This window comes from Sodiomyces alcalophilus, assembly GCF_042370955.1.
Source record: "Sodiomyces alcalophilus JCM 7366 unplaced genomic scaffold ACRALscaffold_4, whole genome shotgun sequence".
Classification (NCBI taxonomy): domain Eukaryota; kingdom Fungi; phylum Ascomycota; class Sordariomycetes; order Glomerellales; family Plectosphaerellaceae; genus Sodiomyces; species Sodiomyces alcalophilus.
In genome coordinates, this window is record NW_027263535.1 from 5022413 (window position 1) to 5043315 (window position 20903).

At 57.7% G+C, this 20903-nt stretch overlaps 7 protein-coding genes across 7 annotated transcripts; 4 read left to right on the forward strand and 3 right to left on the reverse strand.

Annotated features, from left to right (window-relative positions):
- Positions 1-99: 99 nt before the first annotated feature.
- On the forward strand, positions 100-1477 carry ACRALDRAFT_210464 (uncharacterized protein; the record flags this gene model as incomplete). The annotated part of the gene is made up of 4 exons (XM_071023199.1): positions 100-152; positions 208-289; positions 367-1113; positions 1184-1477. The coding sequence occupies 4 exons, from the start codon at positions 100-102 to the stop codon at positions 1475-1477; spliced, it is 1176 nt and encodes a 391-aa protein (XP_070875386.1).
- A 124-nt stretch (positions 1478-1601) lies between these two features.
- ACRALDRAFT_1050340 (uncharacterized protein) lies at positions 1602-6794 on the reverse strand (the record flags this gene model as incomplete). Its single annotated transcript, XM_071015633.1, has 6 exons — positions 6194-6794; positions 5402-6087; positions 4996-5322; positions 3973-4926; positions 1946-3537; positions 1602-1909 (listed from the first exon to the last, which is right to left on the reverse strand). The coding sequence occupies exons 1-6, from the start codon at positions 6674-6676 to the stop codon at positions 1602-1604; spliced, it is 4350 nt and encodes a 1449-aa protein (XP_070875387.1). The 5' UTR covers positions 6677-6794.
- Positions 6795-8064: 1270 nt separating this feature from the next.
- ACRALDRAFT_2078103 (uncharacterized protein) lies at positions 8065-9052 on the forward strand (the record flags this gene model as incomplete). Its single annotated transcript, XM_071022325.1, has 3 exons — positions 8065-8188; positions 8317-8609; positions 8723-9052. Coding segments are annotated over 3 exons (747 nt in total), but the record flags the coding sequence as incomplete, so codon positions are not given.
- A 538-nt stretch (positions 9053-9590) lies between these two features.
- Positions 9591-11336, forward strand: ACRALDRAFT_1063666 (uncharacterized protein). Its single transcript, XM_071016837.1, has 2 exons — positions 9591-10275; positions 10364-11336. The coding sequence occupies exons 1-2, from the start codon at positions 9879-9881 to the stop codon at positions 11074-11076; spliced, it is 1110 nt and encodes a 369-aa protein (XP_070875389.1). The 5' UTR covers positions 9591-9878; the 3' UTR covers positions 11077-11336.
- A 1410-nt stretch (positions 11337-12746) lies between these two features.
- ACRALDRAFT_2105640 (uncharacterized protein) lies at positions 12747-15113 on the forward strand (the record flags this gene model as incomplete). The annotated part of the gene is made up of 4 exons (XM_071023257.1): positions 12747-12982; positions 13085-13464; positions 13601-14635; positions 14746-15113. 4 exons carry the CDS (start codon positions 12747-12749, stop codon positions 15111-15113), a joined length of 2019 nt encoding a protein of 672 aa, XP_070875390.1.
- A 774-nt stretch (positions 15114-15887) lies between these two features.
- Positions 15888-17565, reverse strand: ACRALDRAFT_1034341 (uncharacterized protein; the record flags this gene model as incomplete). Its single annotated transcript, XM_071014972.1, has 2 exons — positions 15888-16942; positions 16998-17565. The coding sequence occupies 2 exons, from the start codon at positions 17563-17565 to the stop codon at positions 15888-15890; spliced, it is 1623 nt and encodes a 540-aa protein (XP_070875391.1).
- Positions 17566-18834: 1269 nt separating this feature from the next.
- ACRALDRAFT_1019235 (uncharacterized protein) lies at positions 18835-20453 on the reverse strand (the record flags this gene model as incomplete). The annotated part of the gene is made up of 3 exons (XM_071014742.1): positions 18835-19251; positions 19309-20093; positions 20171-20453. Coding segments are annotated over 3 exons (1485 nt in total), but the record flags the coding sequence as incomplete, so codon positions are not given.
- Between the last annotated feature and the right edge of the window lie 450 nt (positions 20454-20903).

Sequence of the window (20903 nt, forward strand, 5' to 3'; positions counted from 1 at the left end):
CCCCCCCCCCCCCCCCCAGCACCGATCTTGTTGCCCTCGCGCCAATCAATTTCCAGGCCTCCTAAAGGGAACCTCACCACCATTTACACATAAATCCAAATGCGGCGTCAAACTCTGATGACGGCCACGACGATGGGGCCTGCCTCCAAAAAGTGTCTTTTCTCAGCCCGTTCCCCTGCGCCAAAAAGCCACATTGTCTGTCTGTAGAGTGTTGTCTGTAGAGTGTATATCTTCTCATCTCTTTCCTGGCCACCATGGCAAATTCACCGTCTTGCACGAAATCCGTCGAGTAAGAACAGAATCAGGTCGATATCCCAGCGTTACAAAATACCATAAGTAGACTCCCTCCATCGACTGGGACAATAGGGTAGTAACGGTCTGGACAAAATGGCTACGAGCGACGCACACGGATTCGTCACTGTCCCTGTGAGCGGCTCAACGACGGCATCATCATCTTCGCCTCTGTGCCTGTTGGAATCTAAGCGGAATGGGAGTCAGCAGTGCGGCCAATTGTCTACGCCCGTTGGTGTGGAGGGTAGTGAAGACGGTAAAGGGGAGGCCGCTGAGTATACCCGGGACGACGAGGACTGTGAGTACCATGATGCTCGTCAGCATTGTGAGGGCGACGAGCATGGAAACCCCGCCGTAACACATCATCCCGGCGACGGCGGCGACAATGCACCAGAGAGCAACGAGAACGAGACAAAGGACAATGACGATGGATCAGAGGAAGACTGGGAAAAGTTGACTGCCAGTTGCGGGACTGTCCTTTCTCTATGCACGTGGGATGGCCGCGACGAGGAAGCAGAGGCAGATGGTGAAAGGAGAGAAAAGAAAAACGACGGAGAGAAGCAGACCGAGACCGAACCCGCCACAAGTCCGGACTCCTGGGAATGGTTCCCTGACTGCCCGACGACGTCGAACTCGCCCGATATGGCATCGATGGCGGAGGACAACGGCCTCTGGCGGGAGGACCGTCTTCAGGCTCGTGACCAGCGGCTCCTCGCCCTGTGGGAGGCCTACTTCGGCCAAGGGACACTCAGCGACTGGCAACGCCTCATGGCCGATCTGGGGTTCCAACGCGAGTTTGCGAGCAAGACTCAGTGCCGCAAGGTGAGTCGTAATAAACCCACGAGAACGGACGTGTGGCAGAACAAACCCAGGGAGGCTAACTTTTTGATAGGTTCTGCGATCCGTCTGGGTCAACATCCCCCAGTTCCTCGAGGCCGGGAGCAAACCCTCGGACGTGCTCGTCTTTGCTAGCCAGCGTCGGCTTGCCCATTACACGAAGCTCACCGGCCGCATATTCCCGAACCTGAATATCCCACCAGGTAGCCCTTTGAGGAAGCTTCTTGGCCATGTGGGACGGTATTGTCCCCGGTTGCCGGACCAGGAGAATCATAGGAGTGGGGAGCCGTTGGGAATCTCCAAAGTCTCCGATAGAGAGGGAGAGGGCGCAGGTGGTATGTTGGACTGAATCAGCTAGGTTGAACCCGTACGAAAAGGATACCAAATGGTTATATAGAGTCTTTGACAGTTCGCCTTGCCCCTATTCTCTAATAACGCCATACACACATTCAATTGGGTTCCTTTTCTTTTCCCTAACTCCGAATATCCCACAACCGCACTTTGCCTGCATCGTTGCCCACCGCCAGCAAGTCGCTGCCCCTCCCAAAAGCGACGCTGGTAATGCGTCCCAGCGGCGTCTTCTCCGTCGGCCAGTTGCGGTACACGGTGCAGCTGGGCAGGTGGACCAGGCGCAGCGCGTCCTTCTTCTCCCGGCTCCCAAACGCCATCAGCTGTCCGTCGGGAGAAAACGCAATGACGGTGATGGGCGTCACCAGCTGCTCGAACCGCCGCGTCGGCTCCGGGTTGGATGTAATCGTCACCTCCTCGCCGTCGCCGCCAACTTTCTTCCCTCCCTTCTTCTTCTTGTTGCCGCCACCGCCGCCTCCCACGAGCAGCTCGTTCCGGTCGTAGATGTTGGTGACGCCGCTGCTCGACCCGACCGCCACCCAGCGGTCATCCCCCAGCACGCCGGGACCCTGGTGGCCGCCCAGCGCGACGACGATGCCGCCCACGCAGCCCTCGTCGCGCCAGACGCCCAGGAACCGGCGCTCCACCATGCTGTACTCGCCGACCGACCCGTCCCGTCCCAGGATGGAGAGCCCGTCGCCCGTGCTCCACCAGGTGAAATCCGCGATGCCGTGCCGACTGTCCAGCCGCGCGGCGGCGATCCACTGCCGCGACGCGACGCTGATGATGTTGACCAGGCCGCCGCCCTTGCGCGTCGACGCCACGATGCCCATGTACCGCCCGCAGGGGCTGAGGCGGAAGTGCTCCATCGACTTGTGCTCCGCCTTGTGGCCGCCCTGGATGCGCGCCGTCTTCTCCACCACGCCGGACTCGAGGTGCCAGCTGTGGAAGTACCTCCGGCGGCCCGCGAAGAAGATTTGCTCGCCCGACGGGTAGAGGAACTCGGCCCGCCGGACGTCGATCAGCTTCGCCTGCACCGACGTCAGCATGGGGTTCGGCGTCGGGTGGGCCGTGGGGTTGATGTGGTGCAGGAAGAGCACCGACGAGACGCTGGACGAGAGCAGGACGGGGTACTCTGGGTGGAACGAGAGGTTGTTCACCGCGGCCTTGTGGGTGTCGGGGATGGGTCGCGTCCGCTGGATGTCGATCATCTCCGGTCGGAGTTTCCTCTTCTGCGCCGGGCCCTGGCCTGCCATCTTGGCCACGTCCCGCATGAACCGGTCCAGCGGCGCCGCCGACATATCCAAGTCGTCGCCGTCGTCGCCTTCGCCTTCCGAGGAGCTCGCCGAGCTATCCGACCCGGCCGCCGACGACCTCCGTCTCCGCTTGGTCGGGCGCCCCTCGCCCTGCTTGGCCCACGCAGGCAACGGGTTGAGGGTCAGGTACTGCCTCCGTAACCTCCGGGCGTATTCGGCTCCGCTGATGACGTCTTCGTCGGCGGTGATGCGCAGTTTCCGAAGTTGCGACACGCCAGCGAGCGACACGGTCAATCTCTCGTCGTCGCTATCCACCCATGCCGGTGCATCGGCGTCGGTTCCATCCGCCTCGTCTTGTGCTTTCGCCTGGCCGGCCTGCTCGCCGGGAGCGGTGGGGGGGGCGGTGTCGAGAAAGAAGAGGTCGGCGTCGGCCACGTCCTCGAGGCCTGGATCTTGTGGTTGGGAAAGTTGTAGCTGCCGCTGTTTTTCTAAAAGTTCCAAGTCGCTCAGCGGATCATGGCTAAACAGCTGGTCGCGAAAGGTGGCACTGTCTCCTAGGACGAGTCGCTCGAGCTCCGTCTCTTCGGCATCCTTGGCTGTGACGTTTTTATTTGGTTGATGATTGGTGAAGATTTCTGGTTCCGACTCGTCCTCTGACGAATCGACCTCTTCTTCGAGAGAGGATTCGTCAGAAAAGCCCTCGAAATCTTGGTGATCCGCCATTGTGTTGAGGTGTGAGTGTTGGGTGATACAGTCGGTGGATAAGTTGCCTATTTCCCAATCCGTTTTTTTCTTTTTTTTTTTTCTCACCAGGCTGAGGCTGACAAGTCGGTTCAGTGGCTGCAAAGTCAAGCCACAGTTTATTTGGCCAGTAAAAACGGTCCTCAACTGCAAGGCTGAGATGGACTGTGCACAAGGTACGTACCTGGCCCTGATACTCATCCATGAGCATCACCAGCCTCATCTGCTCTGGTGTCGACACCATGATTTAAATGACTGACCAAATATTCCCAAAGGCTGTGGTTTTTGTCGTTTAACAGTGGTATATTTGATTAAATTATACAGTGTCTAAGAAGCGCTCGCGAGATTTAAGATTAGTTGGTTGACCAAGGACCTCATGAACTCCCATGCCGAACAAAGCGATGAGCCAACGACGCCATAGGCACACCTCTAATGCGTGCAAGTACCTCCAACAAGCCAATTTGACCGACCTCAGGATGCATTGACGGCTTCCTTGAACTGGCTTTCCAGCCTCCCCAGATCAGGACTCACAGACTCGTGACCCTTGAGCGTAAGCACCGCAGCCCTTTGCGCAACGTCCATCAGCTTCTCGACCTTACCACCCTTCGCCAGCCCGGCAACGAGAACGCCGAGGAACGTGTCGCCCACGCCGTTCACCGACACCACGTCCTCGACCTTCTCCGCCGGCGGGAACATCCTCATGTATACCCCGCCCACATGGGGATGGTCGTTCAGCGACCGCGTCAAGATCCACTCCTCCTCCCGCGCGTCCCGCAACCTGGGGTCGTCGCGGCCCAGGATGGTCGTCAGCAGGCATCCCCGGGACCCAAGCTTGGCGACAATGGTAGGAATGTAAGGGAGGAGCTGGACGCTCTGCACGGGGATCCCCGCATCCGCAATCTCGGCCGAAGTAAGCCGCACGAACCTGTCCCTGGCGCCCAACAGCCCGAAAGCGTCGATGACCTCCCACCACCGCGGCGCGTCGAGGAAGCCGTTCTCCTTGGCAGCTGTCCACATGGCCGCCAGCTCGTGATGGTTGGGCGACGCCAGGTCCACCGCCGGGCTGGCCGGGAACACGCCCACGTCGTCCAGGTGGTCCCGGGCGAAGAGGCCGACGGATTTCGCCGTGGATACGGGCTCGAAGGCGACCTTGGCGCCGTTGGCCCGGCCCGCTTGGACCCAGGCCCGGATGTCGCGCGGGTTCCAGTTGCCGTCGACCACGAGCCACTCGGGCTTTGTGCGGGCCACAGCCGAGTTCCAGTAGTCCGGGACGGAGTGGTTGGTGAAGATGCCCATGTCGGCCATGGCGAGAACGAGGTTCTTGTCCGTGTCGTTGACGGCTACGTATTGCGCCGTGCGTGCTGACGCGTGGGAGGAATCATGACCCAGCGTCTTGACGTACGTTGTATCGAGCCCAGATGCTTGTAGTGAATTCATGACGGTTGTCCCTGCACTGTTTTATCTCAATAAATGACTTAATCGGCCCTTGAAAAATGAAGGAATGGGTAAATCTATGACTTACGTATCGTTGCCGACCAGGCTACAGAGACGGACCCGGTTCTCCTGGCTGACCCTGTGAGCGGCGAGGGCGACATTGTGTCCGACTCCACCGACCGTCTGCGAGATGGCGGCCGGATTAGATGTCTCGAGCTGGGGCGCTTTGCCCTCGGTCGTGGCGTTGTTAAGCGGGTGGTAGTCACAGCTCAGGTCCACGGCTACGGATCCGGCCACGAGGATATCGACTTTGCTGGATGACGGCGGCGTTGATGGCTCTGTCGCAGGCATCTCGCGCTCGGAGACGAAGAAATGATTCCCCGATGGCCGTTGTTGTTGCTGTTGTTGTTGCTGTCTATCTACGGCGTCAGACGGCGTACCAAAGTTATATGCAATGGTTTCGTCACCCAAGATATTCTCATCTTTCCACTTACGCCGACGCTGGGCTCACCGGCTCTCCAGCAAGCAGGCGACACAGCTCCACGGCGACCTGGGTAGCCCGCTCCACATTCGACCTTACCAGGGCCTTATTAGCCAAGGTGCTCCGATCGCCCATCATGTCCCTGATGGCCCGCAGGACGTAAGGCGTGTTGTCCGACCCGGTGAACCCCTTCTCGGTGGCTCCACGCACGGCCGTCTCAATGATGGCATCCATCTCCGCCCGCGGAATGGCGTACTCCTCCGGGATGGGGTTGGCGAAGAGCATGCCCGACTCGATGCCCAGCGTCTCCTGGGCGAGGATCATGGCCGCGGCGTCGCGCTCGCTGTCGACCACGGCCGGGCTCTTGACGCCGCTGGACCGGGCCCAGAAGGCCGGAAACTCGACGGGGCCGGAATGGGTCTTGTTCCTGTCGGCGAAGGTGGCGACGAGGGCGCCTTGGGTCTCGAGGTACTCCAGGGTGCGGGGGATGTCGAGGAAGCCCTTGCACCCCGAGCTGATCACGGCCACGCGGGTGCGTCCGAGCTCGGTTAGATCGGCCGAGACGTCCATCGAGTCTTCACCCCCGCGGTGGACGCCGCCCAAACCGCCAGTGCCGAAGACGCGTATGCCGGCGAGACGAGCGAGCAGCATTGTGCCCGAGATGGTGGTACCTCCATGGAGTTTACGATTCAAAAAGCCCTGACCACATGATGAGTGATGGCCCGAGGGTGAGATAAATTGGGGTGGTGTGGTTCCTTGATTGTGATAGATCGTAGGAGGCGAGGCGAAGGGGGCATGTGCTTACCAAACCAGCCAGGTACGCAATGTCGCGTCTCGAAGCCTTCTTCGCAGTGCCAGAGTCGACCATGCGGGCTATCTCGTCCGGCGTCAAGCCCACGGTAGGGCGGCCGCCGAAGATGCCGCAGACAGCCGGGACGGCTCCGCCCTGGCGGACAATGTCCTCCAAGCCGAGGTCGTTGCCGAGGGCCCCGTGCGTGTAGATGGTGGACTCGAGCGCCACGACGGGCTTGTTGGTCGCAACGGCATCGGCGACTTCGTCTGAAATTTTCAGGAAATCCTTCAATCTGAGAGGGGAGTGGTGGGCGGCCGTGGTTGATAGAGCACGGGTCGCGGAGACATGGCCAGTTCTGTGGCCCGCACCGCTAATTGCGAGGGAATTACGACGAAGGAATAATCGGTAGGCGCTCCATGTGAGTTGAATAGGGCGACATCCGGGAAGGCGACGATAGAGAAGGCGGCCGGAGGATGAGAGGCGCGATGCCTCCATCTTGAGATGAGTGTAGTGACAGAGCTACCTTATTAGGATAGCAGGATGCCTCTTATATGTTGTGCTAGCTGGGTCGGACGTGACTATACTTCGTAATGTTCCGACTGGTGATATTCATTGGCGACGGATGAGGTTGACGTCCAAGCTGCGAGTTGATGGCTGTGGCGCCGGGCATGCTACTGGCTACTGTGTGTGGCTGGTGTGGAACTGTGGCGTCCTTAATTCGCATACCGGTATGCAAGCCACAAGTAGCCGCAGGGTTATTTCGGTCAAAGATGGTTTGAGGAGAGATGCGAGATATGAGAATATGGTATGTAACTTATACTACAAGTAGGTAGATAGCCTGATATTTCCTCGACTGCAAGGTGTGGTGTTTTATTGACATGGAATGCCCAAATCACGACGTCCGGAGAAGTACGCAGATAGCTCATGAACAACTGGAGCGAGCCTATGGCTGATTACTCAGTGTTGATTAGCTAATATCTATCATAGCTGACTTCAAGCCAACCGGAAGGCCTTCCGATAAGCCGACAAGCCACTCGACCCAAGGACCTGGTCCGTTTCCGCCTCCGTAGCCCCTTACGGCCCATCTTCTTATTCTTTCTTCGTGCAAAGGCAGCGCCTCAGAGGATAAGAGGACCGTACACAACATGGTCCAGATGATGGGAATTCGCGTAAAAATGATTGCCGTGCCTCCTGTAAGACAGCATCGTCAAACACTTGTCCGCCCGAGTCTTTGGAACGAACCTCACCTCACCAGACGAGTCTCCCCAGAGCCAAGAGCCGCCTTTCAACCTGAAACTTGCTTCGCTTCAACCCGGCTCCTTTAATAAGTGGCTGGCATTGATATGCTTCGGCTTGAAGAATCGCCGCCTCAAGTCGTACTACTCCGTACATCAAAACGAGTCTTCCTCAAACCCGGGACGGGTCCTATCTCTTGATCTTTGCTTGCTTTACATTACATCCGTCTGATTCCGTAGTACAGATTTACGTTCCGTTCAATTTCGCCCATCTTCTTTCGTTAGATCCACAAGTGTTCCTCCGGATAGCTCATTTCCCGTGGGCGTCGCAATATATTCCATCTCCACTCCCTTCTCTCTTCTCCAATTAGTATATCCCCGGTAGCCACACCTACTTGGCTTGGGAAAGTTGGCATCTTGCAAAAGAGTTACTTATTGGCCCTTGTCGCCGTCAACTGTCGTCCCAGAGCAGGAATGCGATACTTGCTGCTGTTCACCTAGATTTCGCGCGTGGTCATCACCAACGCCGACGACATTTTCGTCCTTTATTTCTCGTCATTCGTTAATCTTCGTCGCTTTCGATTACTTTCTGTTAGATATTACTTCACGGCCAAGATGCGCTCTTCACTTTTCGCCTTCTCTGGTCTGCTCCCGCTGCTTGCCGCGGCGCAAGGCTCGACGTCGCAAAACTTTACCATCTCCAATGGCCAGATTTACACTCCTGGTCTCGCCATTCTCAATTCGCCCCAACCGAACACGCCCATGGGAGGAGGTTCGTTTCCCTTGTTATGCGACTCAGCAGCACGGGGAAAGTGAGCGGGCGGAATGATGGCGCATGGACAGACACACACGGGCAGTGATGCGATGCTAACCTCTCGGGCCAACCCGAACGTTCTCCAGAAACCCTCCACATCTCGCTGGACGTGACGACCAACGGCCGGATGCCGCTGCCTCCCTACGATCCCGAAAGTCCGACCCACATCTTCAACATCACAGTCTTCCTATCGAGCTACGAGACGGGCCGCAACTTTACCATTACCAACGGAACGGCGACGGAGAACAATGCCACCCTGGGCGACATTATGCTGCAGCAGCCCGGCAGCACGGTGAAGCACATCAATTGGGTGTGGCCCGACTGTCTCGTAGGCGACGGCCAACCGGACAGTAGCGACAGCGATCGCGGCCTCTACAATGTAAGGAGTGGCCGAAGGGGAAAGGGAGAATGAAGGAGAAGATGAAGAAAAAAAAAAGGACTCGAAAAGCCGAGACAACAGAAACGGTTTACTAATGATGAAAATGTAACCAGATTTCGATCCGGCAAAACTTCCGTCTCAACGATGAGGACCACTACACCATCTTCGACGTGCCGATCAGCGTGACCAACGGCATCGACGAGGACGACGAACGGCCGGACTGCGACGCGCTGGATAACCCCCTGCTCTCGCCCGAAGAGATCGACGTCGAGGGCGCCAACGCGGTGGGCGTGCTCTTTGCGCCGGGCGACTCGACCGAGATTGAGGTCATTGCCGGCGAGGGCGGGGAGGACCGGGAGGACCGGGAGGATGGGGGGGATGGGTTCGGTCAGCGGCCCGAAGCGGGGCCGGAGGACGGGCTGGGAAGTGGTGCCGGGGCACTGAGCTGGTGGGGCGGTGCGCGCTGGGTGTGTATCTCGGCCGTCGTTTATTCTTTCGTTCTGTGAAGGGATGGAGAGTTGAGAATGTTTGTAAGTAGTTTTCCGAAGGAAAGGAGGGTGTACGTATATGTATGGAGCCTCTGTGGCTCGTCTTCATACCTAACCTGCAATGTCAGTATATACCCGATCGTCCACCTTTTATATCAATTCATTTCCATCCAGCCGTCTAGACAATTTTCCGACTTCAGAATAGAATCTCAGCTGTCTGCCGTGTCAAATGGACAAACCCTCCACGACTCCCGAACTCTGATGTCCGAGATATTCGTATGGCGAAAAAGTCCGATCACATGTCAGATCACATGCCGGGCAAGACATTCGGCTCGGAGTACATCATTACTCCGTACACACACCCGAAATTAGTGATTTGGCTACTGAGGAGGAGGTAAATTAAACCGAGTCCCATCTACGGAGCTTGAGCTGAGCCTGGGGTAGTTGGGAGGGGTTTCGAGCCATCCACTGCCGCTCATAATTATCCTGCACACCTATGTTGAAGGTGGGTGAATAGTACAGCCTGGGACATGGGCAAAGGTATACCTATATATATAGGTGGACAACCCCCAACGACCCCGCACGCACGACCGGGCTGTCGTTCTCCGTCTCGTGCTCCTCCTCATCATGGCATGTGTAATAGCTAGTTGTTGATTGCTTGTATTCTACGTCCACAGCAGGTCTTGTTGTTTTCTTATTGTTTGCTGCCGTCTCGTGTCACTTTTCTGTTTCCCAAGGGAAGCTCTAGCCCGGCCAGAACAACTTCAAAAACAACATCACCATGCCGCCGCGAAGAGCTCTTCTTCCCCGTGAGGGCCTCACCGCAGACCCCATCTTTAAGCTGTTCGCCCGGACGGCGCTCAATCCCGCGCTGCTCCTACCTCTCGTCCTCCTAGCCCGCTACACCAAGCAGGGCGGTCGCCTGGCCATCCTGCACCCCACGGCCTTGCGCCGCGTGCGCCTGCTCCTCTACTGTGGGCTCGCCCGTTGGTTTACCCGCTGGCTTTCGTCGCGCGTCCTCAACAACTGGACCAACGACACTTACACGTGGTCCCGCGAGGTCGTCCTCGTTACCGGCGGCGCGGGCGGCATCGGCGGCCACATTGCCCGGCTCTTCGCGGAAAAGGGCGTCAGGGTGGCCGTGTTGGATATCCAACCTAGCTTGACCTTCTCAGCCGGTGAGGCCCAGCCCCCTCTCCCTTCCCCTTTCCTTCCCCTTTCCGTTTCCCGTTCTCCTCGGCCCCTCATACTGATGGTTCCCAATAGGCCCCAACATCCACTACTTCCAATGCGACATCGCCTCCCCGCAGAAAGTGGCCGACGCAGCGCGTGAGATCCGGGCGCAGGTCGGCAACCCGACGGTGCTCATCAACAACGCCGGCGTGGCGCGCGGGAAGACCATCCTGGGCGCCACGGAGCACGACATCCGCTTCACCTTTGACGTCAACGCGCTCTCGCACTACTGGACGGCGCGCGAGTTCCTGCCGGCCATGGTGGCCGCCAACCACGGCATGGTGGTGACGGTGGCCTCGCTGGCGGCCTACCTCGCCGTGCCGGACCTGGTGGACTACAGCGCCTCCAAGGCGGCCGCGCTGGCGTTCCACGAAGGCCTGACGGCCGAGCTGGCCACGCGCTACGCCGCCCCGCGCGTCCGCACCGTGCTGGTGACCCAGGGCTACGCCAAGACGCCGCTGTTCCGCGGCTGGCAGCCGGATTCCCCTTTCCTCATGCCGGCGCTGGAACCCGAGACCGTGGCCGAGGCCGTGGTCGACCAGGTCTTGTCCGGGAGGAGCGGGCACGTCGTCGTCCCCGGCGTGGCGGGTACTCTGGCGTCGGCCCTGCGCGCCTTGCCGCATTGGTACCAGCTGCGTGTGCGGGCCAAGGGGCAGTCGTTCATGGCGGGGTTCTCGGGAAGACAGGTGGTGGAGGATCCGGAGACGCTCTATGCCGGGAAGGATAAAGCGGAGAATGAGGTGTGAGACTGGATGTGTAAGTAGGTACATGTATTTACTAGGTAAGGACCCCGGGATCGAAGCCTGAATCCCTCATCGAGGACATGGCTTCGACTTTGTCGGCAGAGGCAAGGAAGCGAGTGCCATCTCTTGGTCGTACCATTTTGCAGGAGTGTACGGATATGCAGGAAGTTATGGCATGAATTTTAATGTATTGGCTACTTCGTACGAATAGGATGCTCAATGGGATCAAAGTAAGCTCGGGAATGTATTTGTACCTCACCGGGTACCTATCTTATCATGATACGTTTTATCTTCAAGCCCCACACGGCATCGGCCCAGAGCAATTCCACTCGAGACCGCCAAGACCGATATCGCGCGGTACAGCACTGACCTGTGACGGCACCTGAGTTCTTCTCCACGGACAGACGAGTTGAGTACCGGTACTTCGTACCTAATGTACAGCCGAAAAGAGACAAAGGCCCCGCCGCGCCGCGTGTCGGAAAAAAATCAGCCCATTCTCTCTCCACGAGTCACTATGGACCGTACCATGGTCAGCTCATGCCATTTCTCCTCGCATCGTCTGAAGCGGTCGTCTGTAGAGGTTCCCCAAAGGATTGAAGGTGGTTTATATTGGATTGTTCATGTAGTTGTTTTGAATTGTTCGATGACATACCATATACGCTGGGTAATGATCGGTTTGATTTCCTGTTCGGCACGAGGTACTGTATGTACTTGTGTACAATGTACATATGTGGTGGTGAGAGTACCTAAAAAAGTACTCCGTATGTAGACGCCTTCTTACCCACCGAACTAGAACCTTTCTGCCGGTCTCACCTTCCCTCATCTTTGTTTGGCCTTGCTCTTCGACGGGACTAGGAATTTACTTCACCTCTCCGCCTCCCCCCCCACCCTTTTCTTTATCCTGACCCCCCTCCCTTCCTCATCGTCCTGCCCGTCACGTTAACTATCATCCCCTCGCTCTTTGTCCCTCGTCCCATCTTATCAACCTTTGCCTACTCCGGCCTCTCGTCGCTCCACCCGCAGCTTCTGTCCTGTCCGACCCGCCTACCAAAGCTCACCTGTTACATTATCGTCGCCAGTCGCATCCAAGGCGATACTCAATTCCCTGAATGGGTCATCATACCCAACCAATTCAGCCTCGAACCTGACGCTCCGCTTGCTGCTAGTGTTACGTGCTACGCGCTACACTACGAATTACATTTGCCGAATTCTCGAGTTGGGCCCTGCTTGTCCCTTTTGTGCCGACCTACCATTACTGCGGCTGCTACTTCAAACGAGAGACGAGCAGAGCAATCAACGACTCTCATATCCGAGCGTCCCGTCACAACCGACCATTCTACCTGGACGAGCTGGAAAACTCGAAAGAATCTGAGACATTCATGCCGCAGTGCAGCAGTGTCTTGACTTCTTGCGCGCGGGAGACGGGGGCAAAATAAAAATAAAATCAGCCAGCGCGTCACCTGATGCGTCTTGATATCCGAAAAAAGCACGACGTATCCCACCCACCACCGGAGCAGTATTCCGACACTTGAAAGACTAGAGCTGGGATAGCTGGACACGCCACAAGGACGACGGAAACGTGAGACAAAAGGAATAAACGGACCAGAGAAACAAGAGAGGGAAGACACGCGAACCACACTATGGCTCCCGGCGCCCTAAACTCGCCCGGCGCCATGGAGGAAGGGGCTTCGCCTCCTTCCCAGACGGCCGCAGGCCGTTTCGAGCCTGGCTTCGACACCGCCGTAGACCCCCTCAGCCTCTTCCGCAGCCTCCCCGACCCCCCGATAGAGACACAAGTATGCGTCATCGGTGCCGGGCCTGCCGGCCTCATGCTTGCCGCGAATCTGGGTCGCTTCGGAATTCAGATTCAGGTTATCGACGAACGACCAGACCAGACTCCTGTGGGAAGGTAACTGGCCCTTGCCCTGCCCTGCCTTGCCTTTGGGCATGGCATAACCCCTTCCCTCTCCTTCTTCGACCCCAGCAGCTGATCATTTCGACTCCCTCGCAGAGCCGACGGACTTCAGCCCAAGACCATCGAGACCTTTAGGCAGATGCGACTCGCCCACCCCCTGCTGCAGCGCGGTGTTCGCGTCTATGACATCTCCTTTTGGCGCAGCACCGCCGACGAGCCCCTCCACCGACTGGGCCGCGAAGTCCATTACCCCCCCGTTATCGATGTCCTGGATCCCTACATCCTGCTCGTCCACCAGGGCATGGTCGAGAGCCTCTTCATTGACGACCTCAGGAAGCGAGGCGTCGAGGTCCGCCGGAATACCGCTTTTGAGTCGTACAACGTGCCGGAGGACAAGACGGGGCCGCTCCGGGTCAATTGCCGGACCAACGTCTCCCAGGACCGGAAGACCTTTTTGACGCAATACCTTGTTGGATGTGGGTTTTCCTCTACTTTTTTTTTGTAAAAAAAAAAAAAAAAATCTTCTCCTGGCTCTCAGTCACCAGATAATCAAGGCATAAGTAAAGCAAAGTAAGGCCAGCCGTGCTGACGTGAAGGAGAAACAAAAAACAGGCGACGGTGCTCATTCCAAAGTACGGAAGAACATCCCTGAAGCGCGGGCCGTTGGTCTGTCGCAAGCCTCCATCTGGGGCGTCCTGGACGGCGAACTCATCACCGACTTCCCCGACATTTGGTCCAAGACGCTCGTCTACTCCCAAGAACACGGATCTATCCTCATCATCCCCAGAGAGAGGAACATGACCCGCTTCTACATCGAACTCAAACCGGGTCCCAAGGTCAATCGTAAGGAGCTTGGCCAGGAGTTTATTATGCGACGGGCCAAAAAGATCATGGCCCCCTACACCGTCAACTGGAAGTACATCGAATGGTTCGGCCGCTACCAGACCGGCCAGAGGGTCGCGAGCCATTTCTGCGACCCCCACACACGGGCCTTCCTGTCCGGCGACGCCGCCCACACCCACTCGCCCAAAGCCGCCCAGGGCATGAACACGTCGATGCACGATTCGTGGAACCTGGCCTGGAAACTCAACCTCGCCGTGCGCGGCCTCGCCAAGCCCATCATGCTCGAGAGCTACGAGGACGAGAGGCGGAAGACGGCCCTGGACCTGGTCAACTTTGACTACGAGCACGCCAACCAAATCGCCGGAGGCGACGCCCAGGCTCTCTCGGAAAACTTCAAGACCAACATCCGCTTCTTGTCCGGTATCGGCGTCGAGTATGCCGAGAGCCCGCTGAATGTCGTCGAGCCGCAGCCCGCCGTCATGGGCGACGTGCGCCCGGGCTGTCTCCTACCTCCGGCCAGGGTCACCCGCTACATCGACGCGAACCCGGTCGATATCCAGCTCGATATCCCCATGCTTGGTCAATTCCGCATCTACATTCTCATGTGGGACGTCCACGCCTTGAACCCTTTCCTCGAGACCTTTTGCCGCGCCATCGCCGCGCCCAACTCGTTCATCAGCAAGCTGTCCGCCGCCGCGAACGCTTCTTACGCTGCGCAGCCCAGGCTGCCGTCGCCAGAGGACATTTATACTCGGCCCGAACGGTACACTGCCGTCAGCCACCTCTTTACTTTCGCCCTCGTCAGTATGTACTCACCGGCCCTCCCTTTTTTTTTTTTTCTCTCTTTTGTGACTTGCCTTTTCTTGTGACTTGGTTCTCGCCGCTGCTGAATGCTAACAAAATCCTTCCCCTAGCAACCATGTCCAAGCATGATGTGGAACTCTCCGACCTCCCGGCCCTCCTGCAGGACTGCAGGTGGACTTTTTACATCGATGACATCCCCGAGACGGATACCCGCGGCTCCACGTGTACAAACAAGTGGCTAGGCAGTCTAGGACCCCAGGAGGTCGCCATCGTCAACGTCCGACCGGACGGCTATGTCGGGTCTGTCGGCCGCTGGGACACGTGCGTCGACGATTCCGGTATCGACGCCGCCCGCTGGCTGGATCGGTACTACGATGGCTTCCTGCAGCTTCCCCAGTCCCCCAGTACCAGGTCATCCTCGGCAGCGTCGCCGGTTAGTGAAACGGCCGAGACGACGTCCATGGTCATGTCCACGTAGGACCTCTAGGAAGGATACGAGGGTGTTTAGACGTTTTGTCCTTTTTTTTTCTTATCTTCCATTCACCTACGACATCTGCTTGCAAAAGCAAAAAAAAAGTCATGCGTATGAAAAGGACGGTCGACTGATTTGGACGAGTACGGAGTTGGTGTCTCGACGTTATTTTTTACCTTTTCCGTTTTTATTTTTGGCTTTATTTCTACCTCGCATCTTGACAAGGAATAGGCGCATTCTCGGGACCTTGGCAGTTTTGGCAAAAGACCGATTGACATGGAATTATAATCGCTTGTAGTTGGGTGGCAATGCGAGACGGCCACGGGGGGGACGAGAGAGGCGCGCGGTTATCTTGCTGCTCCTATCAATCCACTTGAATGAAAAACGAGGCGGAGGGGATTCTGTGATCGTCCTTGGAGAGGCCGATCTTCATTCACTGACATCTTTTGTGCCCGTTGTCGACGACGAAGCTGCGTCGTCTTTAGACTATAGTTTGTGTCCCGGTCGCCACACAGGGACGTGATGATATCGGTAAACATCGCTTTCTCATGACCAAAATACAAGTACGACATCTTGGAGTAAACGTTGCTGCTTTTTGTATATACTATTCCCTCCTAGTCCTACGATATGTTTCGACAAAAGACTTCATGCGCCCCTTAAACCCCGCGGCATACCAAAGATATACAGTCCAAGACGAAAGGACGGAGATTAACTAAACACGATCCTACCCCTCGTCCAATTTGGGTTCACTAAACGTTTCTGCTTTTTCCCTTTCCTCACTCACGAATGGGTGGGCATGGCGACATCAGCCTTTTGCGCGACGGCGTCGGAGCTCTTCCACAGCGTGGTGACGGTCTTCTGCTGGGTGTAGAAGCTGATGCCGGGGCGGCCGTAGAAGGTGTTGGCGCCGCCGCCGGCGACGCTCTTCTTGTTACCGGTGAAGGAGAACATGGGCAGGGGGACGGGGATGGGGACGTTGATGCCGACCTGGCCGGCCTCGATGTGGCGGCGGAAGGTCTCGGCGGTGGCGCCGGAGCGGGTGAAGATGGCGGTGCCGTTGCCGTACTCGTTCTTGTTGATGAGCTCCACGGCCTCGTCGAGGGTGTCGACGTTGAGGCACACGAGCACGGGACCGAAGATCTCCTCGCGGTAGCACGTCATGTCGGGGGTGACGTTGGAGATGATGGTGGGGCCGACCCAGTTGCCGTTGGGGTACTTGGCGGGCGTGTAGCCGCGGCCGTCGAGGAGGATGGTGGCGCCCTCGTCCTCGGCGCTCTGGATGATGCGCTCGATGCGCTCCTTGCTGTGCGGGGAGATGACGGGGCCGAGGTCGGCGCCCTGCTCGAAGCCGCCGTCGACCTTGAGCTGCTTGGCCATCTCGGCCAGCTCGGGGAGCCACTCCTTGGTCTCGCCGACCATGACGAGCGTGCTGACCGACATGCAGCGCTGGCCGGCCGCGCCAAAGGCGGCGCCGACGACGCTGTTCAGGAAATGGTTCTTGTTGCAGTCCGGAAGCACGGCGGCGTGGTTCTTGGCGCCCAGGTTGGCCTGCACGCGCTTGCCGTTGGCGGAGCCCCTGTTGAAGATGTACTCGCCGGCCTTGTTGCCGCCGACGAAGCTGATGGCCTTGATGGCGGGGGCGTCCAGGATGAAGTCGACGGTGCGGTGGGCGCCATGGACGATGTTCACGACGCCCTCGGGGAAGCCGGCCTTCTTGACCAGCTCGGCCAGGATCATGGCCGCACCAGGGTCCCGCTCTGACGGCTTCAGGATAAGTGTGTTGCCAGTGACGGTGGCGATGGGGATGCTCCAAAGAGGAATCATGGCAGGGAAGTCTGACAAGCTAGCAGTTAGCAAAGAGTATATTATAGGGGTGTTGGTTTCACATACTAAAGGGGCAGATGGCCGCCACGACACCCAGGGGCTCGCGGTAGCTCCTGGTCTCCATGTCCGTGGCCACCTCCAGCACCTCGCCCTTCATGAGCTCCGGCGCAGCACAGGCCGCCTCGGCGACCTGGAGACCACGCAGAACGTCACCCTTGGCATCGGCAAAGGTCTTGCCCTGTTCCAAGGTGATGCTGGCGGCGAGGCGGTCCCAGTTCTCGCGGACGAGAGCCACGAAGCGGAACATAATCTGCTGCCTGGCCAGGATGCTGGTGGCTCGCCAGGCGGGGAAGGCCTTCTCGGCCGAGTCCACGGTGGCCTGGAGCTCGGCGTCGGTCATCTGCGGTACCCTGGTGACGAGGTTGTTGGTGGCTGGGTCATGGAGGTCGATGAACTGGGAGGCCTTGGACTGGATGAACTCGTTGTTGATGAAGTACGGGGTGTCCTCAGGCGAGGCGATCTTCTCGTGGGTTGTCGGGTAGGAGTCGGTCGTGGAAGCCAGAGCGGCGCTCAGGTGCTTCGAGGTGGCGTGGATTCGCCTGGCGGCCACCGCGCCGGAGCCCGAGGGAGACATTGCGGCGGAGGCGGAGGACGATGATAGTAGCGAGGGCCTTGACACTGGGACTCGAGCGGTGCGGCCTGCACCGGCGGCGACGCCTCTGGAGATGGCTCGACGCATGGTGGTGGGTTGAAGGACAAGCAGCCGAGGGAGAGACAGAGGAGGATGAAGAAGCGGCGTAAGATACAATCACCCGGGTAACTCACTACTGACCCTTTTCGTCTGTAGGAGTTTCACACGTCTCTTTGTACTGGTCACACACACAAAAAAAAACGGGATTCCCAAACTGAAAAGGCAGGGAAGAAGTCGTGGATGAGAGTGAGTTGAGAGGGAGGGGTATCGATGTCCCTTTAAAGAAGAGGGCGGGTGGCGCCGGTCACAGGGACGGATCCCCAGGGAAGTATCTCTGTGTACCTTCCCCGGCCTGGGAATGCATAGAATGCGGAGAGCCGACTACAAAGCAACAGTCATGGTACGTTCCCCGGCCCAATCAGTCAATCAGTCAATCAGTGGGGTAAGCTCACCCTTTTGGCCCCCCAATGATGTCGTTCCCTCGATAGTCCACCTTCTCCTAATGCCGTCGGATGCCGAGGACATCCGGCCCCGGTACCGGCCCATGCTTGTCCAGACCTCTTGTCAACTCACCATGGAAAAGATTACGCGAAGCTGTATTTAAGATCCATTTGTGAGTAGGTACCGTACTGTAGCTCCAACATCCCGATGAACGGACTGATAACGGCCACGTGCCCCGCTAACGGGACATCAAGTCGATGTATGTATATCTGCTCCGTTCCACATTCGACACAGAGGGACAGCACGCACGGCACGTACAACATACGTATTCGCTACAGCGACCAAGTGTAAAGTACACGGTACGCATGCCGTAGAAAAGACAAATAACCCGAAAATGTCAATTTTGGTTGCGTTAGGGACGCGCCTAAGATACATGCGCCAAGCTCCTCTGGTCCTGTTCCTGTTTGTCGTGACCAAATGAATCACCCCAGGGAATCGGTAATCGACCTGGCGGAAAAATAAATAAAGACGAAATGAAAACACAAAAAACGGCATCATTTTGATGTCTCATGCCGCCGCCTCATCGTCACACTGAAGTCTGACCTGATCGAATACATTCCCCTTCCACCCTTGCCCCCCACCCGGAAAAAGAGAGAACAAAAAAATACACGTCGTTCCGGTCTACGACTGGCCCTTGTTGGTCCGCTTAGTAGCCTCCGACTTGTTCGTGTCCGCGCCGGTCGCCTTGGTGGCCTTGTCCTTGGCATCCTTCGCAATCGCCTTCGCATCGCCCGCGGCCTGCTTGACCGCCGGCGCCGCGCCACCACCCATGTTGGCAAGTCCGGCGATGATGGCAATCAGCGTGACCAAGACGGCGCCAATGCCGCCGGCAACCTCGGGAACGAACCGGACAGCCTCGACGGGGTCCTTCTGGGCAATGGTGACAAAGAGGTCAACCTTCTCCTTCATGTAAGTGACGGGGTCGTCCAGGAACTTGAGGTCATTGGGAGACGCGGGCTTCTTCTTCTCCTCCGCCTTGGGCTTCTCAGCCTCCTCAAGCGCCTTCTCGACGGCATACTTGGGCTTGAAGGTCTCCTCCGCCAGCTTCTCGGCGTCCTCAACCGAGTGGCCGATGTAGATGTTGTCGAACATGATGTCGTTTTGCATGGTCCAGATCTCGAAGCCAATCTAGCAGTTGTGTTAGTCTCGACAAAAACAGACACAGATAGCTAACTTGAAACTTACAGCTCCAATGGGCTCAAAGTTGGCAGGGGTCTTGTCCTCGAAAAAGTCGGGGTTCTTGATCTTCCGAGGAGCCCAGGGACCCTTGTAGGCAGGGTTCTCGATGAAGGGGGCGTACCACTTGCCCTTGTAGTCGGGGTTGTGCTTCATGGGCTTGGTCCAGGGACCGCAGCCGGAAACTTCGGCGCACTTGGGGTTGGGAACCGTGGGGGGGATCCAGTCACCGTCCTCCTCGTCATCCCAGTCCTCGGGCTTCTCGGCCTCGGGGTCGGGAATCGTGGTAGGCTCGTCCACGAGCCAATCCTCGGGCTGTTCGGCGTCTTCATCGACAATCTGCAGGGGAGCATCCTCGTCCCAGTCCTCGGGCTTCTTGGCATCGGGGTCGGCGATACGGGCGTCGTCAACCCAGTCCTCGGGCTTGGTGTCGTTGGGGTCGTCGATCTCCTCGGGCGGGTTGACCGAGGGGGTGAAGTCCTCCAGAAGAGAACCCGACTTGACCTCATCGCCGTTGTGCTTGATGACATAGGTGTTGTCGGGATTGACGATGAGAGTGTACAGCTGGGTCGTCTTGGCGATCTTGGCCGTGGGAGGTGTCCTCAAGTGCTTCTCCTCGTACTCGCCCGTCTTGGGGTTCTTATGGTTGAAGATGAAGTGGACCTTGTTGGTATGGCCGCACTTGTCAGGACCGAACATGATAACGTAAGGAGTGGTGTTGCTGAACTCGTCCTGGTGAAGAGCAGCGTTGTCGCGGAGAAGCTTCATGTAAGCACCACCGCATTCGAGGCCGTCTGTAGGTCACGTACGGTTAGCACTCGAGCCACGGGAAACAGTCATCACGCCGCAGGGTAAGACTGCAGGGACGTACTCTGAAGCTTGACCTCGTACTGGACAACGAGAGTGTTATCCGTGTTGTCGATGGGCTTGGGGAACTTGGCCGAGATGGCGTGGTGAGCGGCGGCGTTCTTGACCACAAGACCGGCATCGCCCTCCATGCCCTTGTAGACCTTGGGCTCCTCAACCGCCCACTCGCCGACGTAAGCCCACTCCTCGTCATCACTCGCCGTATCCTTCTTGGCATGAGAGGCCTTCCAGCGGGCGTCCCAGCCATCGGTGAACTGCTCGAGGAACTCGGCCTTGATGTTGGTGGGCTAGTGACAAAACATTGTTAGCTCCTGCAGAAAGCCGACTTGAAATGCTCCAATTCGATGGCGACGGGAGACGAGGTGCTCCAGCTGTATCGAACAATGTGCACAAAACCAGAGCTGGCAAACGTGACAGGGAGCAGGGCGAAGTCAGGATAGGTGGGCACTTACGGTGAAGGTGGCGAGCTCGGGAGCAGATGAGGTGGGTGTCTCGGTATCCTCGTTCATGATCTTCTGAGCATCGTCGGCATGGGCAGAGCCAGCCAGGAAGGCGGCAGCCGACACGGCAGCAACAGCGTTGAGCCTCATGGTGGAATAATCTCGGTTGAGATAAACAAGAATGCACAGAGGCAATGGGTAACGGTCTTTGCTAAACTGTCGACGTTGAAGAAGAATAAAGCTTAGGTGGAGAGGTTAATACAGGCACGCGCGAATGGGCCGTGTTGACGAGTGAAG

Excerpts from the sequence above, each read along its gene's own strand:
- ACRALDRAFT_1063666 (XM_071016837.1), top strand. The coding sequence starts at position 9,879 with ATGCCGCCGCGAAGAGCTCTTCTTCCCCGTGAGGGCCTCACCGCAGAC. Across the intron at positions 10,276-10,363 it reads TAGCTTGACCTTCTCAGCCG|GCCCCAACATCCACTACTTC; the intron begins GTGAGGCCCAGC and ends GGTTCCCAATAG.